The sequence below is a fragment of the Perca flavescens genome, chromosome 1, assembly GCF_004354835.1.
Source record: "Perca flavescens isolate YP-PL-M2 chromosome 1, PFLA_1.0, whole genome shotgun sequence".
Classification (NCBI taxonomy): domain Eukaryota; kingdom Metazoa; phylum Chordata; class Actinopteri; order Perciformes; family Percidae; genus Perca; species Perca flavescens.
This window is the reverse complement of record NC_041331.1, coordinates 27,898,883-27,920,950: the sequence shown is the minus strand read 5'-3', so window position 1 is coordinate 27,920,950 and position 22,068 is coordinate 27,898,883. Positions and strand designations below refer to the sequence as shown.

At 39.6% G+C, this 22,068-nt stretch overlaps 1 protein-coding gene across 1 annotated transcript in view; it reads left to right on the top strand.

The window, feature by feature from the left end:
* The window catches only part of LOC114552891 (CUB and sushi domain-containing protein 1), a 351,480-nt gene extending 329,740 nt beyond the window's left edge, over positions 1-21,740 (top strand). The window contains exons 64-75 of the mRNA XM_028574019.1: positions 4,263-4,436; positions 5,965-6,031; positions 6,745-6,851; positions 8,096-8,169; positions 9,258-9,369; positions 9,577-9,756; positions 10,206-10,268; positions 11,049-11,210; positions 13,267-13,379; positions 14,490-14,577; positions 14,853-14,979; positions 21,581-21,740. Of these exons, the coding sequence (XP_028429820.1) occupies positions 4,263-4,436; positions 5,965-6,031; positions 6,745-6,851; positions 8,096-8,169; positions 9,258-9,369; positions 9,577-9,756; positions 10,206-10,268; positions 11,049-11,210; positions 13,267-13,379; positions 14,490-14,577; positions 14,853-14,979; positions 21,581-21,740 (1,427 nt within the window). The remainder of the gene's footprint in view (positions 1-4,262; positions 4,437-5,964; positions 6,032-6,744; positions 6,852-8,095; positions 8,170-9,257; positions 9,370-9,576; positions 9,757-10,205; positions 10,269-11,048; positions 11,211-13,266; positions 13,380-14,489; positions 14,578-14,852; positions 14,980-21,580) is intronic.
* Positions 21,741-22,068: the final 328 nt, after the last annotated feature.

The following is a 22,068-nucleotide window of genomic DNA, read 5'->3' as shown; positions in this document are numbered from 1 at the left end:
GGAGGAGAGCGGGAGGAAGAATTAAATAGATGAAGAGGTGTAGTGGAAGAAAACATTAACTAACAGAGAGAGGAGACACAAAAATGATACAGAGTCAGAGATTAAGAAAGGAAGAAATTGGGATGAGGACAAAGAGAGAGTCAAGGTGGTGAATGAAAAGGGAAAAACAGAGAATGTGATGAGCCATCAGTGGTGCTACAAGGAGAAAGTGACAGAGAAGAGTGAGAGAGAGGAAGCAAGTGATGGGAGAAACAAAAAGAGGCAAATCAATACCTGCCCCAAACCTGTAAACACACAGTGAGAAAAGGGATTAAGCCCATAAAATGTGTTGGCTGTGCCAAGAGAGATATACCTAAAAGACGAAGGGAGGGAGGAAGGGACAGAGGGAGAGGGAGTAATGGTGTAAGAGGGAGACCAAGAGCAATGGAAAGGATAAAAGAGGACTGGAGCTGGGACAGAAGGACACGGAAGAAAGGTGCAGTGAGAAAGAGAAGAAGGGCTGGAGGGAGTGAGAGATTGAAAAAAAAGTAGGAAGACAGAAAGGAGGCAGGGGACCAGTGTAAGAAAGAACAGAGTGGGGAGAGGAAAGAAGAAAGAGTGGGGAGAGGGAAACGGGTGTCAGTGATCGCAGTGACAGTGAGTGAAAAGCAAAGGTGCGCATGCAAGCGGGGTGAGTTACTCCTCCAGACACAATGCCAATCCAGTCTATTCACAACAGGGGAGAAACAAAGAGAAAATGAAAGAGTTCAGAAACCTTCAATTGCAGTTCTTTTGGGCTTCAGAGACTTGCAGAACTATTATTGTGGAATATTAACTGCTCAAACAAATAAGAGTTTTTTATTCTATTTTTAGACAGCTGGAGTTTGATCCCTAAGAACAAAGTTGTTTTTGAACCTCATCTAATTATTAATTTGAATCCCCATTAGCTGTTGGCTACACAATGGAAAGCAGGGAGGGACTGGGAATGAAAAATGGCCCTAGAGGTTTTGACTCAGAATGGCTCAACAAATTCCCCAAATAGTCTACATTGGTTGTTAGTCTCTAATTTATTAATGTTAAGCACTACCATAACCGTTGATGCATAACAATCAGTTCAACATTTTGAAAGTTTGCTGTAGCATGTCAACTTTTTTTAACGTCCCACTCCATCCAGGCTGTGGTGGGTCGGTTTACGAAAGGTTTCATTGACTTTATGAAACCTTTCAACAAAAGTGTATCCCGAACTGTCTTCTGTCGTACTGCTTCAGCTGCAATATGTTGACTAACAATTGAACTAGTATCACTGGGCTCACTGGGCTGCCCTCTCTGCTCTATTGCCTCTCTGCTGCCAGAGCCTTCAGACTAACTATGCTGAGATAAATAATTCATTTTTAAACATTGGCTGCATCAGCCTCAAGGGACTTCATCCTCTTCTCTCTCAGCCTCAAGGGACTTCATCCTCTTCTCTCTCAGCTTTTCAGCAACACCTGTGTGTGTGTGTGTGTGTGTGTGTGTGTGTGTGTGTGTGTGTGTGTGTGTGTGTGTGTGTGTGTGTGTGTGTGTGTGTGTGTGTGTGTGTGTGTTTGTGTTTTGTGTGTGTGTGTGTGTGTGTGTGTGTGTGTGTGTGTGTGTGCGCGCGTCCATCTTATTCCACCATGGCCCAGGTAAAGTTAAAATGGACTGGACCAAAAGTTATTGGCTGGGAGAGAGAGGCTGACTGATGTAATACCCAACTCGCCTGGGCCAGTCAGTCACAGAGCACTTAGTTATTTTTATTATTGCCAGGGCTGGGATTATTTAAATAAAAATTATATTTTGCTTTGCATCAGCCCCAATTGTCAAGCGGCCCACGGGGTAAACTCCCGGTGCTCCAGATGGCCAGTCCGTCATTGATGTAAAGTGATGAACAGCATGCTTTAAGAAACTGCATTTGACATTTTCTTGTGTGCAGGTGTGAAGATTTTTATAATGGGACTAACAACAAGCAGAACATGTTGTAGAGTGGAGAAAAATAACATGGGGAAATGAAACTCTTTTTGTGAGTATGGGAGGATGACTTTGGGGAGATGCAAGGCTTCTCCCGGACACTGGTGATATACAAAGCCAGAATTAGTCATCTGATTAGTTTGCTGCTGCGAGCACCCAGCAGTTGCCTAGAAACTGCAATGTTACAAACAAAAGATATTTTTTGTAGTACAAACTTTTTTTGTTAATTGCACTTCTGCATCCAAAAGACTGGTCATAATGTAACTGAGAAAAAACAAACAAGGTAAGAGATTGACAGAGGAACAAAACAAAACCAAGAATATAGAGAGCAAAACAAAAGAACAGAAATAGGGAATAGTTAAACAATGAGAGACGGAAGATGTCCATATGGTGTGTATATTTAGTATCACTGTTGAAGCAATACTTGTTATATTACTACATTTTGTCTATACATTGATTTCATGTGCTCATTGCTGCATCTACAGTATATACAGCACATATGTGTTGTCTGTTTGTGTATCTGTGTCTGTCTGCCTCTCTCTGTGTGTATGGTTGTGTGCACTGTATATCATCATAGCAGGGTGAATGGAGCATGAAACCATCTGTCTCCTGGTTAGATGAGAATTGCACCGACTTTATTAGATGTTTGAAACCATGCAGATGGTTATCATTATCTTAGGGCGTTAGGCACACACACACTCAGGCATGCACACACACAGATGTTGATCAGGGTATTATGAAGTTATATGCACAGACGTCTGTGCTCATACAACCCACTTGCATGTATCAAGCAATCGTTCGTGCACACAGTGGGTTTCTAAAATTTTACGATGAATTATCACAGACTCCATTCTCTGTATATAACAGATGCTACCATTAATGCATATCAATTGATTTGATCCACTCGACCATTTGATATCAACATTGGTTATGTGGGGCGGTTGAGGCTCAGGTGGTAGAGCGGATGCCTACCAATCGAAGGTTGGTGGTTAGATCCCTGACCCTGCAGTCCCATGTCGAAGTGTCCTTGGGCAAGACACTGAACTCCGAATTGCTTCCAATGCTGCACAATCTGTGAATGTGTGTGAATGTTTATCTGATGAGCAGGTGGCACCTTGTACGGCAGCCTCAGCCACAGTGTATGAATGTGTGTGAATGGTTTCTGTACTATATTAAAGCACTTTGAGTAGTTGTTAAGACTAGGAAAGGGCTATATAAATATAGTACATTTACACTAGCAATTTCCAAAGTAGCTGTATGTTTGTATGAATTTTAGCATTACATAAATAGCAAGCCCACATAGTGAGTCTCAAGTATAACCATGTATTTCTTCCTAAAATCCCCCAATGTAAGACAGTGTTTCAAAAGAAGAAGGTTCATAAAAAAGGTTTTCTTATGAATAATATTGCCAGCATTTTATTTAACAGAGTTGAGATAAAAAAATATCACAATTCTCTCCCAAAGCAGAAATGCCATAACAGACAATGCAAAACCCCAAATGCCCTTTCAGAAACTCTCCGTCCATATGATGACCACGGTTTATATTTTGGTTAAGCAATTTAAACGTGGTGGCCTAGGTCATCTACTGCTTCAAGACAGTAAATGTCCATATGGTGATCGCGGCTGTCTGCTGGTTTTGCTGTTCTTTGTTTTCACTTAAAGTCATGCCTCCCATCTGCCATCTTGTCATATACCATTTGGAAATCCCTCAAAGGAAGCACTTTTTATTTACTATAAATCAGGGATTAGAGAGGGTAAGCACAGGGAGTGGATCATTGGTCAGAACTATGTGGTGTTTTCCTGCATTTTGCCTGGTGCATGCTGGGGTTGACACCAGCCTCGACATGACTCGACATGGAAACTTAAGTATCTGGCTTTAGCAACTGTTACAATTTTTTTTTCTTTAAAAGAGTATTGTATCAATCATTGGTTAATATCCTCCACATCTCAGGGCTACATATCCACCAGGGACAAGTCTAAACCGCGGAAGTGGCAGTCTTCTTAGAAGCAAATTTATTTGTCTGTACTGAAGATAAAATTGCAGATCTTAGAAAGCAATCAAATGAAGTACGAATATCCCATTGTAACTGTATTAGCCATCACTGGCATACTATTTGTAAAACTACCGGTAGCTGTGTTGTACTGCTAGCTACAGTGTAAGAGCAGTGTCAGTGTGCATCCATAAAACAGTGAACTACAATGTTATAATAGTAATGTACATTATATGATATCCTGTGTGTGTGTGTGTGTGTGTGTGTGTGTGTGTGTATGTGTGTGTGTGTGTGTGTATGTTTCAGTGATCCAGTGTGGAACTCCTCCTCAAGTACACCATGGGAAAGTGGAAGGAACCGACCATTCATGGGGCTCGAGTGTTAGCTACAGTTGTTTCCATGGTTACCAGATGTCCACTCCAGCTGTGCTAACCTGTGAGGGGAACGGGACATGGACCGGAGACGTACCACAGTGTTTGCGTAAGTTAGCTGGCCTTCTCTAACTATAAACTGCTACTTAGTAGCTTTAGCTGATGTGCATCACTGTTTCCCTTTCAGTAATGTTAGATAGATAGATAGAGATACTTTATTTATCCCAAAGGAAATTAAGGTGTCCAATAGCTTATACACATCTTATACACATCATACATACACATAGGCACACAGACAATATGACATCCACGCACACATACAGTACATACTACATACTACGGTGTGGAAAAAGTGTGGAAAAAATGCAGAATGGCAATGGTATCATAGTGCAATCAGTCCAGTCCAGGGTAGTTTATGTGTATGTATGAAGGCACCCAGATGAAGTTATGGTACAAAGGGCAGTGTGCAGAGCAGACTTAAACACTTAAGTCAATCCCCCTCCTCCCCTTCTGTGTAGCATTGAAGAGTATAATGGCCCTAGGGACAAAAGATCTATGCAGCCTGTCAGTTTTGCAAGACAGAGACAGGAGCCTACTACTGAACATGCTCTTCTGCTTGGAGAAAGTGGTGTGCAGGGGGTGGCAGTCATTGTCCATTATAGATGGTCCTCTTATCTGCAACTGATGTCAGTGACTCCAGCTCCATGCCCACCACAGAGCCAGCTTTTCTCACCTGTCTCGCCTGTCCAGTTGTCCAGCATCCCGCTTCCTAGTGCTGCCTCCCCAACATACCAAAGCATAGAAAAGGACACGACAGACTGGTAGAACATAAGCAGGAGTTTGCTGGGGACACTGAAGGACCTCAGCCTCCTAAGGAAATAGAGCCTGCTCTGCCCTTTCATGTAAAGTGCATCAGAATTGGCAGACCAGTCAAGTTTATTGTCAAGATGTAACCCCAGGTACTTGTACTGACAGTCTCCACATCCACCCTGTCAATGGTGACAGGCAGCAAGGGAGTGGCAGGCCTTCTGAAGTCCACCACCATTTCCTTGGTTTTGGTGGTGTTCAGCTGCAGCTGGTTAGTCCTACACCATCCCACAAAGTTCTCCACAAGGCTTCTATACTCCCCCTCCTGTCCATCGTTGATACACCCCACAATTGCAGTGTCGTCGGAGAACTTCTGCATATGGCACGACTCAGAGTTGTACTTGAAGGTGTACAAGGTAAACAGTACAGGAGAGAGAAATGGTCCCTGTGGCGCCCCTGTGTTGCTGACCACAGCCTCAGATGTGAGGTTCCCCAGTCTAACAAACTGGGGCCGTTCAGTGAGGTAATCTGTGATCCAGATCACCAGGCTTGGGTCCACTCTCATCTCTAGTAGTTTGTCTCTCAGCAGGAGGGGCCGCATGGTCTTGAAAGCGCTGGAGAAATCAAAGAACATGATTCTCACAGCACTGCCTCCTTTGTCCAAGTGAGAGTACACCCTGTGTAGTAGATATAGAGTGGCATCCTCCACTCCCACCTTCTCCTGGTAAGCAAACTGTAGGGGGTCAAGCGCATGGCGAACCTGGGATCTTAGGAGGTGAAGCAGTTCAAACAGAGAAGAAGTGCTAACTGTATCCGTTGTCTCATTTAAGCTGTCCTGTGTGGCGATCCTGGCTCTCCTGGAGGTGGATTCAGAGAGGGGAACATCTTTTCTTACAGGTCAGTGGCTAGATATAGCAATCACTAACTTACACTTAGACACTGTTTTTCACATGTTTGTTTATGATAGGTTTGTATTAACACAAAGGAATGTTATATCTTCATTAAAATTACAGTACTAATTTTGTGGCAGCCCGCTGTGGCTGAATTTTTGTCACTGCCCTGTATATGGCTTTTTTAATAACTTTACCGTATGCCAACTAACATTTTGTCACTCAAACAGGATTGTGACATTTGCTGTAGTAAACGATTCATAAAGATGGTGTTGATAATAACTTAAGAATTATTGCACGTGCTTCATAATAAACGTGTTTTAATGTAAAGGATGCACACTGTCTTTACTGTGAAACCCCCGCAGGAAGTGTTGTTTGTTTCACCGAGGTTATCAAATATTGCCTATATAAAGTGTAAAGACATTTGTTTGGCCCTAATATCTGGATGTCAGTTTGAAACATTGCAAGGGGAAAATAGATTTTGATTAGTGGGTGACCAAAAACAAGGAAAAGATGTAGGCCAAAGCTCTAGTGGTAGACAAAGAGAGAGGTAGATAAGAAGCAGAAGCGTCTTACATATCAAACCCTAACCTGTCCTATGGATATCAAACCACACCTAAAATGATAAAGTGACAACACCAAAGCCGTATTTTATTACTGCTCATAACTTTTATTTGTTATTTTTTGTATGTGTGAATAAATATTTATTTTCCTATACAGGTCAGAAGTCAGGTTCTACTGCCATACCCCATACCTGTTGGTGGGCTCTGCCTCCAGAGTCTGTCAAGCTGATGGGATTTGGAGTGGCCAACAACCAGCCTGTATAGGTATTTAAAAGACCACAAGAACACAAAATACCGTTTGCCCTCAAACACACTGCTAGCGTACGTGTCAGTTTTCAAACTTTTAACAGTAGGCCTATACTTCCATGATGATAGTTATCTTCAGACTTTAGCTCTACTACTTGATACATTAACTTTTTACATTATAAGAAGCATCACGTTGTGGTGCGATGTTACACTGCATGCATTTCTAAGCTTTAAAAATACTGCCCTAAATTAAGTTGTTTTTTCACAGCACAAAGCTATTTTGTGCTCACCTTTGAAGGAAATAGTGAATACATAACCATCAACTTATGCATCACACATAGAAAAACCTGCATAAATTGGCAGAATGTTTATGTAAGTCTCTGAAATATTACACATAACACTCTTTCCATAATTGCGGGGAACAGACATTGTGTTTACTGCAAAGGAAAACATTTCATCAAGTTATGAATAGAATTGTGTGAAATTATTGGTAAACAAGATTGTGGAACTTATTCTTGTCCACATTTTAGCATTAATAATCCTGTGCAGATTGAGCTGAATATATTATCTATTCAGTAGATGAAATGTGTAGTTTTGATGTCAGAATTTGATTTCTATAGATTTTATCTTGGAAAGCAGCCCTTCATTTAAAGTGAAATTTAGGTCGTAACTTTTTTTTCCATAATTACTGCTGTACGTTGTCATTTTTTCCTGCACGTTATTTTAAGTACTAGAAGCGCTAGCTGATTTGGAAGAACATTTACTCAATTATTCTACTGTATTGCATTTTTGCAGTACTTATACTTTACTTTAGAATTATGTGCAATGTTATAACTTTACTCAACTACATTTCAGAGGGAAATATTGTCCTTTCTACTTACTGCATTTAACTTACTCATGTACCTACAGGTTACTTTGCAGATGAAGGTTTTACTCACAAAACATTTTGTATGCTAAGTTCTGAATACTTTTGCCATGACTGAGTACTACTGTACTAGCTGCACTATGCTAATCTTAGTGGAATGGATCTAAAAGCTGATGATTCACACACTGTACTGTAGCTGAAAGTCTGTGCTGAGAACATTGTTATGCTTACAGTACGTATGAAATATCAGAATGCTTCTTTCACTTGGAGAATAATTATAAAAACGTAAATGCATATAATGCTCTGTGTGTGTGTGTGTGTGTGTGTGTGTGTGTGTGTGTGTGTGTGTGTGTGTGTGTGTGTGTGTGTGTGTGTGTGTGTGTGTGTGTGTGTGTAGATCCAGCCTTCAACAACTGCCGTGACCCAGGAACTCCAGCCTATGGTATCCCGGTCATGGGCCAGGGCTTTCAGGTAAGAAATATATCAGCTGACTGTATACTTGGTAAACTACTGTTTAATCCTTCAAATCACATTAACTATACATGTCAGAAAAGACAAGTTTAGAAATACTGATGTGCATTATATGCTTTTTTTTAATAAATAACAAATTAATTAAATTGCAACTTGCAGAGTTTGGTTGGTAAGTAGGTTATACTCAATCTGAGATACAGTGGGCCTAAAGTTCCTCAGTTGGAAAAACAAGAACAATCAAACATTTTACATGCAGGTCAAAAGTAAAGGCATGGTAAAAGTGGTACCCAGATTTCTAGAGTTAGACTTTAGGGATGAAAAAGAGCAATGTGTTATTTCGTATTAGAGACCCGACTGCACAAATAAGAACCTGTTGGTGGAATATATTGGTTTTAATGGAATTTAAGCAAACACGCAAATCCTTCAATTTGTGGAGGGATAATTGGATATTATCCACATATCATATTTCCCCTGACATCTTTTCAAAGAGAGGAGGGGGTTACCACCCACATCATGCAGGACTAACAATATTACATTCACTAAAAGAGACAAAATGATAAATGTCGGTATTTATTTTTGTTCCCTGTTTTGTTAGATGTAAAGATTTGGCAGTGAGTTAAAGCTAGGGTAGGCAGATTTCTGTAAAAGGCAAAAAAAAAAAAAAAACTATATATAGCCCTTCTCCTTCAGCTCTCCCCTTTTTGTTCTAATCCCCTCCCACCACACACTCTTTTTCCAGTAACCTGTACGAGTACCAGTCAATCATTCCGATCATGATAGTGATCCTGATGCCGTTATTTTGCAGTGATTCTATGAGAATTACCGTCCTGTGTTCTTTTGCAAACTTGTGGGCCTGTGACGCCCTATGAGATGACATACTGTGATTCAAGGCTCTAGTTAGCTACGTAAACATGAACTTGAATGAGTCACAGCTGTGAGCCTTTTGCCCCAGCTTTAAGTGGTCAGTGAAGTTTTTTTTTTAGTTAAAGTTTAATGACTACTACCTCATGCTGAGTGTGGCAGCTCTTAAGAAGCTGAAGGCTCAACAGTGGATAAAGAGGACTTTTTTGTGCTTTTACATCTTGTAGGTTGGCAGTAAGATTTCCTTCAAGTGCCGCAAGAACTATCACATCATTGGCTCCACCACAAGAAAGTGCCTAGAAAATCTAACCTGGAGTGGAACTCAACCTGAGTGCATTGGTAAGGAATACATATGCCTGTTAGTACTCTGTGTACAACCAATATTATTTGTCCTTACCATAGTTTGGTTAATTCATTTGTTTTGTTGTTACTGACTTTTTTGTTGATGTTTATGTTGCATTTTACTCAGTTTTTATTATGGTTTTATAAAGAAGAGAGCAATGTCAGTGTTTACTGTGTGTTTATTCCCTCTTTCCTGTCACTCAGCCCATTCATGCAGACAGCCAGAGACCCCCAGTAATGTAGATGTTAGATCTATGGACCTGCCTACCTTGGGATATACGCTGATCTACACCTGTCAAGACGGTCTCTATCTGGCTGGGGGATCAGAGCACAGAACCTGCAAAAGTGATGGGAGATGGTCGGGCAAACCCCCACTCTGTAAAGGTATTCAGATCCTATCTTGAAAATGCACTGCTCATATAAAATAGGCTGATGTTGAGCCTAGAATCTTAACTGGATGTCATAATCCCATTTGGTTTGAGATAAATACAGATTATCACCCTGATATTATTGCTATGCTCTCGTAAAATCAGGTGTAGCATGAATGCTGGGGTGATGTTTTTTTTATAAATCACATAATCATGGCCTGATCTGGTCTTAAAGACACGGAGCGGATGGCTCGGAATACTGTTATGAATGACAAAAAAAACTATTTGGTTCCTTTTTGTCTGTAAAACCCCAGAACTGATAAATATGTAGTGTACATTAATAAATACCTATCATATTTTCTCAATCCTGTCATCCATTCCCATTCCTATCTATACCTAATATACTGTCAAAAAGCTTAATTACCAAGTGAGCTAAACTAAACATAATGCTGTTTTATGTTTCAGTTGGAGTGAAAGTCAATCCCAAAGGCAGAGGAGAGTCGGATGTCCAGAAGAATAAGATTCGAGGTATGAAGAATAAACAACTGCAGCACACATTGTAGTACTTAAACCACAGTACTGTATATACTGTATACTTATTGCACTTGCACATTTCCTTGGCAGCTTGTTTTTTCTGTATTTCAAGTTGGACTACTGGTCATTATACTGATTTGTAATGAACTGGATTTGCACTAATTATTTCCCAGAGATAGATGGCTACTACGGTAGGAGGTTGTAGTTACTACAAGGGTCTCCTGTCTCAACAAGCAGTCTTATTTTAGATTTATAGGATTAAGACTCAGACGAAGTAAATAAATCAGTGAAAACATTCAGGTGCAATACCATGTAATGCCTTTTAAGTTTGATGTTGGGTTTTATAATCAATATATGCATTTAGAAGTAGACAGTGAAGAGAGACTACCACCAGAGAAAAATACAAACGTTTTTTGCAAGAATACTAAAGCTGCTGAGTTTTGAATAAGTCATATTTCCCACACAAAAGTGTGGGATTCAGAAAGCCAGAGACTAACCCTCTGCAGTAGTCAATTATGAAGGAAACAGAGGTAGATATGTTTGTTGCTTCTTGACAAACACAAAGGGGTAAATCATCATTTCTGTTCTGTTACTTTTAACTTGGGGAAAGTTGCAAAGGTTGAGTTACAAGAATGCTAAAGTTGACCTTTTAAACCAAGAAAATCGCATGGTTTGAGGAAATGGTGACATTGCCAGCTCTTTTAATTTTTTTGATTTAAAAAAACAGTCAAACAAGCTTTACATTTATTTTTTGTGTCTGTGTCTCCATTACAGTTCCAGTGGATGTGTTCTCTCCAAACTCGGAGTGGAGTGGTTTTTACGAGTATCTAGGGAAAAGACAGGCCACCACATTTACAGTGACTGGGTTCAACACTACCAGCGGCAGAGTTAACGTCACATTACTGGAAACCAGTGGAGTGTCAATCAGACTGTCAGGTAAAAAAACGAGGAACAAACTAATATTATCAGTGAGTCACTCTAATTAATTTTACTCTGATTAACTTCATAAAAGACCTATAATTATGTGGTTTTAATGTTTTCAGAGCTTGAAAACACAATACTGTACATAAAACTGATTGGATCATTTTTATTTTCTTAGATTAAATTTGCATCAACAAAGCCTGTCTTATGTGTTAGAAGTCATACAATGTGTGTGAAATAGAAAATGCTTTCCCCTAATCAACATGAGCAAGATAAGTGGATATAGTGGACATACCAGTACAGGCCAAAAGTTTGGACACACCTTCTCATTCAATGTGTTTCTTTATTTTCAAGACTATTTACATTGTAGATTCTCACTGAAGGCATCACAACTATGAATGAACACATATGGAATTATGTACTTAACAAAAAGTGTGAAATAACTGAAAACATGTCTTATATTTTAGATTATTCAAAGTAGCCACCCTTTTGCTTTTTTTGATAACTCTGCAAACCCTTGGTGTTCTCTCAATGAGCTTCATGAGGTAGTCACCTGAAATGGTTTTCACTTCACAGGTGTGCTTTGTCAGGGTTAATTAGTGGAATTCTTTCCCTTATTAATAAAAAAGCAAAGGGTGGCTACTTTAAAGAATCTAAAATATAAGACATGTTTTCAGTTATTTCACACTTTTTTGTTAAGTACATAATTCCATATGTGTTCATTTATAGTTTTGATGCCTTCAGTGAGAATCTACAATGTAAATAGTCATGAAAATAAAAAGGAAACGCATTGAATGAGAAAGTGTGTCCAAACTTTTGGCCTATACTGTATACAATAGAGAATGGATGGAAAATACTTATATTTTGCTATATAATATGGCTAAAATTACAGCAAAATGAAAATAAAATAGACATGTCTAACTGAAAAGGAGCATTGTAACACCACCTTTGTTTTCAGTTAGATAAAAAAAGAGCAATCACATTCCAGGTGTTGAAGATTTGCAGACTTTAAATGCAGTGTAAATAACACGGGCAGAAGCATTACTGTAAGTGTAAATACACAGCAAGCTGAAAAAAAAATCCAGCTTTCATTCATACTTATTAGCAAAGCATCACTGATATCTTATATTGAAATTGGCGCAATTTCATATATTGCACCTAAGTACATACACACATTTCTATAAACACTCACAGTCTGCAAGACAAAAAAAATGGTTTTGTGCAAGAGCTTTAATCCGCTATATGATATAACTGGTAGGAATTATGAGCCGCCTGACAAGTTGTGTGCTTGTGCCCCTCCACACCAATACATCTGCAGAATCACCACACAAGTCTGAAGGGCCAAATTATTACCTGAGCAACCTAACCTCCCACAACAGTACTCTTGTGCACAGCTTTTAAAATGTACTGTGGAGTATATTGTATGAAAATGGCTGGCAAATGCAGTCTTGAGTGAAAACCTCCAAAATAATACAGTCGTAGCAACTGAGAATAGCTGTCTGACTCTCCCACTGACACTCATGTGTGTTTTGACATTTTACAATGACATTTCACAATCAATAGTTCACCTTGATCCGGGGTCATTAAAGATTTTCTGCAGGTACGAGGCAAGGGCTCTCAACGTATAAAACAATTTCATTTTGAGTCTGTGATATTTCTCTTACATGGACTTGTCATATTGCACAGCAACCATTTCTGTGTTGGCACTATAGTTAACCAAGTAGAGACATGTAGCTGAAGGGTAAATGTCACTTTCTCCCCACTAATGTGTCAGGTGCTTGGTGAAGAAAATAGAGTATGATCATTTAAAATGTCAAGGTGTCTCCTTTTCTCTGTTTGTCAGTCAACCTGTCTGTCTGTTTGCCTACCACCCTGTCTGTCTGTCTTTCTGTTTGTCAACCTCCCACTGCACCTTTACCTTTCTCTCAATGTCTTTCTCTTTTTCCTGCAAAGTGCCAACACAAATTAGAAGTTAAGTTACTGTTATTTAAATTATACCAGGTTCAGACACAAATCCTATCTTTTGTACCTCCAAAACAATTTCTTTCTACATATGTATCTGTTCGTCCAGGTACCTACAAGTCAGAAGAAAACCAGCTGCTGTTAAAGGTCTACCAAGTGAAGGGTCCAACGGAGCATTACTACAGCAAGTTTAAAAATGACAACTGGGCTGTGGATGGATATGTAAGACACACTAATTTTTCTATATTAAACATTTTAAAATGAATGTTGTTTTTACACATTTCTTTATTAATAATCAGTATCACTGCCCTACTCTGTAGCAATAATGTAGCAGCGTCCACACCACATAACTCACCCCACATCCACTACTACGCTGGACGGGGTCTTGACAAAGAGGTGTATTTCAATCCCAGACAAATCCACAGTCACATTATGCAAAACAGATTTTCAAATACAATAAGCGCTGATTAACATCTTTAAAAAAAGGCAAATAGAGGAAGGATATGGTTCACCAAGAAGCTTTTGTTCCAAGGTTCGTTTTGAGGTTGCAAGGCTTCCCGCAGAGACTTCAGGACGTTAGTGGCCCGGCCAATAGTTCCATCATGTAACTCCCCATAAAACCACAAATCTGGGGCTCAAATATTGTTAATTTATTGCGCATTTGATCCGTGTATTCATAATTTATCTTTGATGTGCATAAATGCTGTTTTCTTTAGACTGCAAGGGAGATTGTAAAAGATAGTAGCATCAGGGATGAAAGAAAGAAGGATGTAAGAAGGAAGGAAGCAGGCACATAGACAGCCAATTTAGAGAAAAGCATGACGGAGGAGAAGAGTCAGGCTGGTAATTGCTGAGTTGTGATTCCTGAAAACCAATAATTTTTACAGTTAGAAAATGAAATTTCGATTGTCGATTGGTGGGTAAAACGTTGCTGCTTCAGACTCCAAACAAGAGATGGTGGAGAGGGGAAGAGAAGGAGGGAGGGCAAGACCAGAGTACAGAAGGTGGAGAGATACTGTTGATGAGTGGAGAAGACAGGAACGTCCTGCTGTGCTTCTGGTTGACAGAGTTGAAGACCCTCCACCGTACTACTTCTGTGTCAAATTGGCACTTTATTCTGCAGCGCTTTGTACCTTCACTTAACCTACCACTTAATTCTTCATTGCTAAAACAACCTTTACAGTATCTCCCACTGTCTGTTCAAAGAGTTCATTTTAAACTCTACTAATTTAGGAAACCAGGGTGAATGAAGCGCCCCACCTGAATGGGCAGTGTATAACCTTTTATCTAAGATCAAACTACAATCTGAACACTGAATGCTCTGTTTTTCAGGTTACTGCAGAATCCGACCAGAAGACCTTTGTCTACCAGGGGCATATCCACAGTAAAGACTTTGGCAAGTTCCATCTGACGAGGCAAGGTAGGTCTGTCTGTAACATCAGCACCAATAACAACCACAACAAACAACAGCCTTGATCTTCTGAACATCAAACTGAAAGTGGAAGTAAAATATTCAGCCAAATTAAAGGAATATTATTGGAATGTTTTTGTTCGTGTAAAATGAATTTAATTTCAGACTGAGTAAACATGAGAAGCAGATCTCAAGTACACAGACTAATAATACAAAAAGCCTCGATTACACATGCTCAAAAGGGTGTTCATGCATGTGTGGGTTATCTGTGTCTGTACCCCCAGGGCCTGTAACCATGGCAATGGACCCATCCAACCCCTACACAAACAGCAGCTCTGTGGCAGCAGCCATCTTAGTTCCTTTCTTTGCCCTCATCCTGTCTGGCTTTGCCTTCTACCTCTACAAGCACAGGTAAGCAATATCCTCAAGAGTTAAAAACAGACAACCGGCAGACTAGAATACAAAACAGGTGTTTGCGTTGTTGATTTTTAGCAGGTTCACTTTATAAATAAATAAAAGAAAATATCCACCTCGAATTATTTACTGATGCATATACAACTTGTTTTTCAGTGCGTTTGAATGTTTGATTTTTTCAGTGCACCACTATTCCCTAATTCTGTCATTTATTTCATACCTTTCCTTGAAACACCCATTCTCTAACTTGTTTTAGTCTTTGGATTGCATTGTATTGCGGTCTCTTAAGGCTCCTGTTGATGAAAGCCTTATTACTGTATGTCTGCCTTTTGCTAAATGTTCGTCTCATTCTGAGGGGCTGGCATCAAAACTGTATTTATCATTTATCAAAAGAGTTTCTCAAGGAAATTAGTCCTAACAATTTTTCCGTTGCACATCATTTGTCCAACTTTTACTCTTTGGAGTAAAAACTTTATTAGCCTTGGAAAGTCATCCTACATTTTCAGGTTTAAGGAGAGATGCAGAACTGTTCTAGCTGGTTAGGAGTTTACAGTAGGTGGCAGCTGAATAAAAAAATAAATAAAATGAAATAAATAAATAAAAGATTTATTTTGTCAGGGATGTAATGCCCTATTTGCAAAACTCCATTAACAAGATGTTGTAATTTAAACTTAACTGGCAACAATGAATATAACAGTGGTCCTTTAATAATGTGATGGTATTTATTTGGATCTTAAAGCATCAATTAAAAGAAAACCTGAGAGCAAGTATCCAAATCTTACTAAATAACTCCTAAGTCCTAATGTGTAGGAAAGGTCAAACCTACAGCACAATTCCTAGGAATGAATCTGAGATGCTTGATAAATATGAGCACTGGTGCACAGTTTATCAATTGTTCTTCTCAGTTGTAGCTGGACTTAAAGTATTTTAAAGTGACAGGTTTTGTTGTACAAAGAATCAATGTATTGTATTTTTAGACACTGCTCTAATTTATTGAAGGTGCAAATGCAGGGGCACATGGCTATAGACTGCTTTTTGTGGTGATCAGAGGTGCAAGCACAGCCCTGCCGCAGCACAGACAAGTGGGCAAGATACGAGTGTCTGGCGTTAGAGCATTGCGCCTACCAACCATGACACCATGGCAATTGCCATACGGGCTAGTAGCTAAAATGTGTTTGCAGAGTTGTTCAAAAATGTAGTTTGTTTAATCCATTGCTTGACTGTATGTGTACTTTAAAGATCACATATACATGATAAACACTTTAACAGGGAAAGCCTTGACACATCCTACAAACAATTGTGGAGTACATTATTGTTAAGCATCACCCAATAATCCAACCCTGTACAAATGTAAAAGAAGTATGACTATTACCAAATCATTTACTTGCAACCTTCCAAATTGGGAACAAACATGAACGCCGAAATAGAGCCTGTGTAGTAAAGAGAGTAATGATGTATGTTTTCCTTTGAAAACATTTATTTGTGAGTCACTTCCAAACTAAGTAGAGGATACATGTTTGATGAATCCTGTTTCCTAAATCACTTTTGAAATATATTGAGTGGACCAGATACTTTTTTGGGAAAAAGAGGCAGGTTTACATCATTTTTCAAACATAATTATAGCTCTAAAACCCCAAGCGTACTATGAAGATTAAATCTCATTGACCTTAGATATTAATTATTGTTCCTAGAAAGTTCACAAAAGACTTACAATGCCTAAAGATGGCAGATAATACACAACTATATTGAGGGTAAAATGTCATTATTAACGTTTTCTGTTTAAGACTTGTGTGAGATTCTACACCTAAAGGGATGTTCTGACTTCTGCACTTCATCACTCAAAGTTTTACAAAGTCATTTAACTCAACAATAGTCATTATTTCCCGTTAATCCGTTGGCTTATCATTTATGGTAGCTGTATGCTACAGTATTCTATCTGCAGTGAAACATGTAGTGTCCTGACCTGTTGATGTTATTCAGGAAAAAGACATGTTTTGCAAACATGTTTTGTTAGCAAGTTAGTAATGTGCTTTACTATGTTAGTATAGTTAATCCTGTGAATACTAAGATGGTAACTGCTGTGTACAGGGCCATGCAGATATTGACTGTACGGTTAACATAGTATACCAATAGCTAACACTATCATTACATTACCTTATACTGTGTTACACAACCTGCTCACCAGTTAGCTGTGTGCAATGATAGTTGATGTATATTAAAGCTGATGGTTGTATACAGGACATTGTCTGCTGACACAGATGACAATGAGAGACCAAAAGACACCTGGGGGCCTGGCGGCAGGTAAGACTGGCACCTGTCATTCATCTGGTTTCAAACAGCAACCAGACCTCCGCCCGCCGCCACATCCTCTGTCAAACTCGTCATCCCTTGTTTTTAGTTTTGAGATTTTGCTTCATGCTGTTTAGTAAGGCTGCACAACTGACCAACATGTGTAATAAAAACTATGAAAATATGAATACTTTGTTCTACTCTAGTTTGTATTACTGTAAAATAAAAATAAAACTTATAAACCAAAATCAATATTAATTCAGAGCGAAATGGAACACAGAGACTATATCAGCTAAAAGTCATTGTAATCTTAAAGGTCCCATGGCATGAAAATTTCACAGGTTTTTCAACATTAATGTGAGTTCCCCGAGCCTGCCTATGGTCCCCAAGTGGCTAGAATTGACGATAGGTCTAAACCGAGCCCTGGGTGTCCTGCTCCACCTTTGAGAAAAAGTAAGCTCAGACGGGCGAATCTGGAATCTCCCCCTTATGTTTTCATAAGGAACAAGTTTACCTCCCCTTTCTCTGCTTTGCCCACAAAGAGCATTTGGCCCACCCATGAGAAAGAGAGAGACATCATGACTTGCAAACAAGCAAAGGCAGTTGGTCAAGGCCACACCCCCACCCTCCACCTTGCCCCCCCCTCTCTCCTCCTCAATAGCTGACAGACACATAAATGGCACATCCTAAGGAAAGCTCATTGTGGGACTGGCTCTAGTGGCTGTAATTCTGCACCAAGGCTGAATTTCGGGAAAGAGACTTCAGATACAGTATTAGGGGACCACTAAAGCCTATATAAAAGCATCAAAAGAGCACCATGTCATAGGACCTTTAAGTTTTTAAAAGCAGTGCTGCCCTGCTGTGCCAAAACAGCAATCATTTAAGCTACGCAGATATTTTTTTGTCTTTGATCTCATTGTCATCTCTCTGTCAGCATGATTACATCAAGAACAAATACAGTATTTGATGTACGTCAAAATGTTCTAATCAAAACAAGTAATATATATGCTTCTGTATGCTGCTGCTTTTTTAATTTATTTTTTTACTTTTGACTTTCATTACTCTCACCTTGACAGTAGTTATGTGGTAAAGTTAACTTTGCCAACATAATGCCCTAGCCCAACATAATGGCAAGCCAACAGAAAATATTTCTTTACATAACAACAAGGTAAACAATCTTAAATAACAAACTAAAAGCAAGATGAGAGTGTGCACACTGTGGTTTCTTCCTGCATTGGCCCATATGTCTTTACAGTATCTATAATACTGTCAAAGCAATTATGTGTGCTGTTTTTCATTCTACCAATAAAACTAAGCTATTGCACCTACAGCCACAACCAGAAAATAGTGCAGCAACTTGAACCACTGCCATGCAGGGAGGTCTGTGGTGTGTGTTGGTGTGTGTGCAGTTTTGTAAAGTAATGGATTGAGCATGTAGGGTAGGCTTAGTGGCTCCCCAGGGTTGGATTTCTACCAGTTCACACACACACATTCACGTGTGCGCGCATACACACACACACACACACACACACACACACACACACACACACACACACACACACACACACACTTAATGAGGTCAGAGTCAAACAGTGTTTCAGCTGCAGCTCTCCTCCCTTCTAATAGTTCCACAGGGTTTGGAAGTAAGTGATTATATCTAACTGGATTATAGGACCTTATTATCCAAAAATGTAATCTGCGACAAACAGACAAATTATGATGGGGTAGTCATATTTCACAGCATATCTGTTTGAACCCCAGCAGTATGTTTCTTAAAATCCTCATTCAGGCACATTGAGTAATAATATGCAACAAACCATTGGGTACCATTTGCAGGATGATGGCAGGATGCAAGCAGACACACTCACATGAGAGCACCAGATGGGCACTGGCAGCTGAACCACTGAAGCAGGGAGTTGTTATGGTTCATGTTCCCACTCCTGCCATCATTCCCCCTGCAATTTGTAGATTTTTTACGAGAAATCTGCTACTTGCGCCTTTAATCTCAAGGGTAAAGCTCTCGCCCAACATGTCTAATAAGACAGGTGAAAGGACAGAGCGTGTTTTATGATTACTTTTTTGATTATATTTGAATTTGAAGATTATTTTTTTTAATTGGTTGTGGTCATAATTGTTAATATATTAAACACTTATAATTATGTACAGGTCTCTCTCCATGACTAGTACTACTGTTGAATAGGACATGCAATGTAAATTCTAGCATTGTGTATGTATGGTAGTAGTGTTATTTTTGGTGGCCTGTTTTAATTTTAGTTTTAGTCTAGTCCGTGTGTCAAGCTGTCATTTAAGTTTTTATTAGTTTTAATCACGTTCATACACTTTTTAGTCTAGTCAAGTTTCAGTCGACTAAAAGTCTGAGCATTTTAGTCAGAATTATCCATGACTATTTTAGTCTAGTTTTAGTCAACGAAAACCTGATGACATTTTAGTCTCGTTTTAGTCAATGAAAATTCCCATTTATTCTTTTTCTCCCAAAGACGAACTCCGGCTGGCCGGCCACGGTCCCAGCTTTCTCTATGTCAGACTTCATTTTGTTTGTTGTCGTTTATGCTCGTCTCACTCTCTAACTCACCGCTGTAGCTTCTAAATTAAATAATGCCGCAACAGGGCTTGAGGTAGTAACGTCGCCTGCGTCTGCGCAGTGCAACCCAAGTGCGACCTGATGCAACCCCTGAATTGAGACACAGGGAACAGAAATACTGCAAAATAATAATAATAATAATAATAATAATAATAACGTGACTAAACGAGACAAAATAACGTTTTAACATTTCGTCTCGTCTGGTTTTGGTCAACGAAAATGAAGAGACATTTTAGCATAGTTTTTATTTTGTATACCACATTTAGTCTAATTTTTATTCGTCAAAAATATTGCATTATACATTTAATTATAGTCATCGTCACATGACCAGCATTTACGTTGCGTCTCGTTTTCGTCATGTGATAAAGGTTCGTTGACGACGATATTTAGTCATAATTTTCGTTGACAAAAACAACACTATGGTAGTGGGTATTATCTTGAAATGTGTACACTTTTCACACAAGTGAATAAGTTAATGGGCCCTATCTTGCACTCAGCGCAATTGCTTTTGTACACAGACGCATGTATCATTCCTATTTTGCACCCGACGCACAGCAGACTTTTCCCTCCACAGACCCACGTCGGTAAATTAGGGAATGTATTTGCGCTCCCAGGGGCGGTTCAGTGAAAAGAGGAGGCGTGTTCCGGCGCAAACGTTCCCTAGTGCTATTTTGCAGTTTCAGAAAACAATTCCGCCACAGAACAGGAAAAACCTGGTCTAAAGTCAGTGGCGCTAGTCTAAAGTCAGTGGTGTGTTATTCAGATGCTATTTTAGGGGCGCATGCTTGGTCATAATGTAGCGTGTCACAACACGCATGGCTGCAGCAATCCTCTCCAGACTTGAGGAGATGCGCCCGAGAGGCCGCAGCAACATCGCCACCCGGCCAAGACGGGCATTTATTACTTTTGCCGCATCCCGGACAGCTAACGCTGGCGTGCGCCAGGCAAATCCACCGTTATAATAGCAATCCGCCATGGAACAAGCGCGCCTGCTCTTAAAGGGAATGTGAGATGAAGCTCTGGTTGGTTATTTTCACGTTACACCCAAACCACACCTAGCTACTTCAAACCAACCCATTTTAGATTTGCGTCGGGCGCAAGACTCATTTATCCCGCCGTTATAATAGCAACAGCGCCCGAGATCCACCCACAAAGCTACTTGCGTTCTGCGTTTCATACTTGCGTTTCAGATTGTTAAAAAGGCTCCAAAACAAACTTATAGACACATCAAATCAGAGAGCAATACAAGCATCCCATTAGTTTCTGGCTACCTCAAAAATTTAATCTAATATTTCCTGGCTTTTTTTGTTGGTTCTCCAACTTCAGAGAAAAATATCTTGATATTTAGCTGCTAGATGCTCAACATTTTTTACCAGTCACTGATTTACTGGGGCTCAGTGTTTTGTGCTGGGCAAGTAACAGGTTTGAGATTGTTTTATTGGAAATGCCTGACTGTGATTTTCTATGGGAGAGTTGGTGAGAGCTAATACATAATAAGTACATCAGCAAATTTGAGCAACTTAATCTCGCTGTCCTAAAATATCTGAGTTTTTGTTTTTCATTTTGTGTTTCAGAGAACTGCACCCATTTCGTTTTACTGTTTTTGTCTTTTTTTCCAAACATGCCAATACAACTTTGCAGAAATATCCTTGTGAAACCAAATACCTGCCATGAACACCATTATTTTCTTCTCATTTTGTTTTGCAGGACGCGTCCCAAGGTCCAGTTCAATGGCTATGTCGGCCATGAGAGCTCCAATGGTCAGGCATCATTTGAAAACCCAATGTATGACACCAACATGAAGCCCACAGAGGCTAAGGCAGTTCGATTCGATACCACACTCAATACAGTCTGCACTGTGGTATAGTCTTACAAACCTGCCACTACCTACACAGTGGTTTAGTCCAACCTCCATGTTGCAGTCTGCGGTGTGGCTTAACCAAACAGAGAAGAAAGAAGAAAACTAATGATTTGGACTTGTCACTGTGAGCAGTCTGTGTTGTAGCATGCTGGTCCTCTGTCAGCATAATCTGCACAGTTATGAAGCTCTGCTCCACCTCCTACCTGAACAACTGTATCATCCACCTCTCCCTACAGTCCAAAAGAGCAAAAAAAGTCTGAACCAATACACAAGGGAGTAGACAATGGCGTCGTCAAATATGTTATTCAGGAGATCAATTCTGGGACCAGAATTC